Genomic DNA, 3,555 nt, shown 5'->3' on the forward strand with positions numbered 1-3,555 from the left:
GAAGTCCCTGCCAATGAGCGCAACCACAACGATGGCCAAGTATGGTATATTCGCCATCATGGCGTGATCCATCTGCAGAAGGGTAAGTTGCGGGTCGTCTTTGATTGCACCTCTTCTTTCCAAGGGAAGCCGTTGAATTAGGAGTTGTTACAGGGGCCGGACCTCACGAACAGTCTGGTTGGAGTCCTGACAAGATTTCGCCTTGATCACATTGCACTCATCTCAGACATAGAGGCAATGTATCACTAGGTGAGAGTCTTTGACGAAGATTCTGATCTTTTGCGATTCCTCTGGTGGCCAGTGGGAGATCTGAACCAGCCTCTGCGTGAGTATAAGATGGTTGTGCACCTGTTCTGGGCCAAGTCCAGCCCAAGCTTTGCTAACTACGCTTTGCGCCGGACTGCAGAGGATGGGAAAGATAGGTCATCACCTTAGGCAGTAACCACAATTCTCCAGCACTTCTATGTAGATTACTGTCTTGTCTCAGTGTCTGATGAGAAGAAGGCTATTACCTTGACCAAAGACCTCATTGCACTCTGCAAAAGTGGAGGATTCCATTTGGCTAAATGGTATAGCAACAGCCGTGAAGCATTGTCATCACCCCCCAAACATGAGCGTGCGAAGGAGATCAAGAATCTAGATCTGGACAGGGATGAGCAACCCATGGAGAGGGCGCTTCGAGTGGACTGGTGCATAGAATCCGATTCTTTCAAGCTGCATTCTTGTGAAGAATATGCCTGTCACCAGAAGGGGTATCCTTTCAGTTGTAAACTCAATTTACGACCCCCTTGGCTTCCTGTCACCATTCATCCTTTTGGCTAAGATCATTGTGCAAAATCTCTGTCGATTGAAACTTACCTGGAATGATGACATTCCTGAAGAAATTGCGAACAGATGGTTTACCTGGCTGTCTGACTTGAGCCGGTTCGCCAGTTTCTCTGTCAAGAGGTGCATCCAACTGGAGGGATTTGGTTCAGTAGTGTCAGCGCAGCTACACCATTTTTCTGACACTAGCGAGAAGGGCTATGGAGTCGTCAGCTACATTCACATTAAGAACAGCCATGGTCAAGTCCATTGCTCCTTTCTTCTAGGAAAATCTAGTATGACGCCGCTCAAGCCAGTTACTGTCCCATGTCTTGAGCTGGCTGCAGCTACCATCGTGGTGAAAATGGACAAGCTCATGAAGCAAGAATTTCGGATGGACCTCAAGGAGTCCATGCTATGGACAGATAGCACCACTGTCCTCCAATATATTGACAATGATTGCGCTTGTTTCAAAACTTTATAGCCAATAGAGTGTCAACAATCAGGGAGTACACAAGGCCAGCACAGTGGAGATACATCTGTACATCTTCTAATCCAGCTGACCACGCATCACAAGGAATGAATGCAGAGCATTTTATGGAGTGTCAGAGTTGGATTGAAGGACCTGACTTCCTTGCTAAGGACGAGTCTCACTGTCCAGTCCTCTCAGAGTTCCCAAGAGAGATAAGCGATGACGATGCCGAGGTGAAGCGCAAGATCACTGTGAACCTCATCAACCTCAAGAACAGACCCACTCATCAAGCTGATTTATCATTATTCTAACTGGCACAGTCTAAGGAAGGCCGTCGCCTGCCTGTTGAAGCTGAAGGAGTTGCTTAGAAATCTGTGTGAACAAAGGAAAATCTTTGAGTCTCAAACCCAGTCTCAAGATAGTCAAACTGTGAAACCCAAGATTGTTGAAAACCATATTCAGAAGTGGAAATCTGGTCTGAAAGAAACCCATCAGGCCGTCAAGGACATCAGGAGATCGGAAACTGCCATCATTCAGTTTAGCCAAAGACAAACCTTTCATGAAGAGCTTTGTGCACTGCAGAAGGGTGATAAGGTCAAGAGAAGTAGTTTCATCGTGAAATTGGATCCGTTCCTCCAAGATGGTGTCCCCCAGGGTGGTGGAAGACTGCACCAGGCAGCCTTGCCGGAACACACAAGGCATCTGGCTATTCTAGCCAAGAATAATCATGTCACAACTCTGATCATCAGGGAGGTAAATGAGGAGACCGGGCATGGAGGGAGGAACCACAACCTCGCTAGACTGAGAGAAAGAGTCTGGATATGCAAAGGGAATGCAGCAGTGAGAAGTGTGCTTTCAAAGTGCGTGAAATGCCGAAAGAGTCAAACCACAGTTGGCGAACAGAAAATGGCAAATCTACCACCAGATCGTCTTCAGGCAGATCACCCATCTTTCACCAACGTCGGCGTAGATTATTTCGGCCCCTTTGAAGCCAAGCGTGGACGAGCGTGAGTCAAGGGCTATGGAGTCTTGTTTACTTGCCTTACAATCCGAGCCGTCCACATCGAAATCGCACACTCACTGGACACAGAATCATGTATAAATGCAGTGAGATGTTTCATTGCTAGACAAGGACAAGTAAAGGTTATGAGATCCGATAACGGTACAAACCTTGTGGTTACAGAACACGAGCTCTGCAAGGCTCTGAAGGAATGGAATCAGTACTAGATTTCCGAAGCTCTGCTGCAAAGAGTTACCTGGATTTTCAACCTGCCTGCTGGGTCGCACCATAGCGGAATCTGGGAGCGCAAAATAAGAACAGTGCGCAAGGTACTTAGCAGTGTTCTGAAGCTCCAGTGTCTTAACAACGAATTTCTGCACACTGTGATGTGCGAAGTGGAAGCAGTGATAAACAGCAGACCCCTTACTTATCTGATTATGTCGATGACCTCGAGCCACTGACACCGAATCATCATCTTCTGTTCAAGGGAAGGCCAGCACTCCCTCCTGGCACGTTTCACAAAGAAGATCTGTACTGCAAACGAAGATGGAGGCAGGTGCAGTATATCTCCGACATCTTCTGGTAGCGTTGGTCTAGAGAATACTTGCCCTTCCTAAAAGAACAGCAGAAGTGGCTGGAGAAAAAGAGGAACTTGAAAGAGGAGGACGTCGTACTCATTGTGGATAAAAGGGCTTCAAGAGGGTCCTGGTTGATGGGAAAGGTGGAGAAGACCATCCCCGATACCCAGGGATTCGTTCCTCGGGTCTTCGTGAAAACAAGACCAACACCCTTGAGAAGCCCACTGACAAGTTGTGTCTCTTGTTAGAGACGGAAAAATCTCATGGACAATAAAAGACATTTCATCCAGTTAATTGTCTGTTAACTACTGGATCTTAAGTTAGTTCATGTTTAGACTTTCAGTACATTTAAGTAATGGGGATTTGAGTATAGAAAATGACTCTTCAGTTTATTTCGTTTAGTGTAATTTTCATCCCCATGATGAGCAATTAGGGGCCGGAAATGTTGGTGACATTTTCTATTTAGTAATTTACTTTCATATTTAGTTATTATTTTTGGATATGTTTAGGATTTGCATATTATAGAATATTTGCGATTGCATTATAACTACGTTACTGCTTTACTATTTTAATAATTTCCTTTAGTTTCAATCTGCATTTGTTATGTAATGATTTGTATGTTTGTAATGATTAGAATTATCTTGAATGGATAGCTGATAGGAATTGACGCTGAGCGATGACATTGCAGAGGCGCGCCTCTG

At 45.5% G+C, this 3,555-nt stretch overlaps 1 protein-coding gene across 1 annotated transcript in view; it reads right to left on the bottom strand.

Moving 5' to 3' along the window:
- Nucleotides 1-1,978, bottom strand: part of LOC107089930 (interferon-induced protein with tetratricopeptide repeats 5-like) — an 18,243-nt gene extending 16,265 nt beyond the window's left edge. Inside the window, exons 1-2 of the mRNA XM_015382994.1 lie at nt 1,831-1,978; nt 859-875 (exon numbers count right to left, since the gene is read on the bottom strand). Coding sequence (XP_015238480.1) covers nt 859-875; nt 1,831-1,978 — 165 coding nt within the window. The remainder of the gene's footprint in view (nt 1-858; nt 876-1,830) is intronic.
- Between the last annotated feature and the right edge of the window lie 1,577 nt (nt 1,979-3,555).

Source organism: Cyprinodon variegatus, unplaced genomic scaffold, assembly GCF_000732505.1.
Source record: "Cyprinodon variegatus isolate N-32 unplaced genomic scaffold, C_variegatus-1.0 Scaffold272, whole genome shotgun sequence".
Taxonomy (NCBI): Eukaryota; Metazoa; Chordata; class Actinopteri; order Cyprinodontiformes; family Cyprinodontidae; genus Cyprinodon; species Cyprinodon variegatus.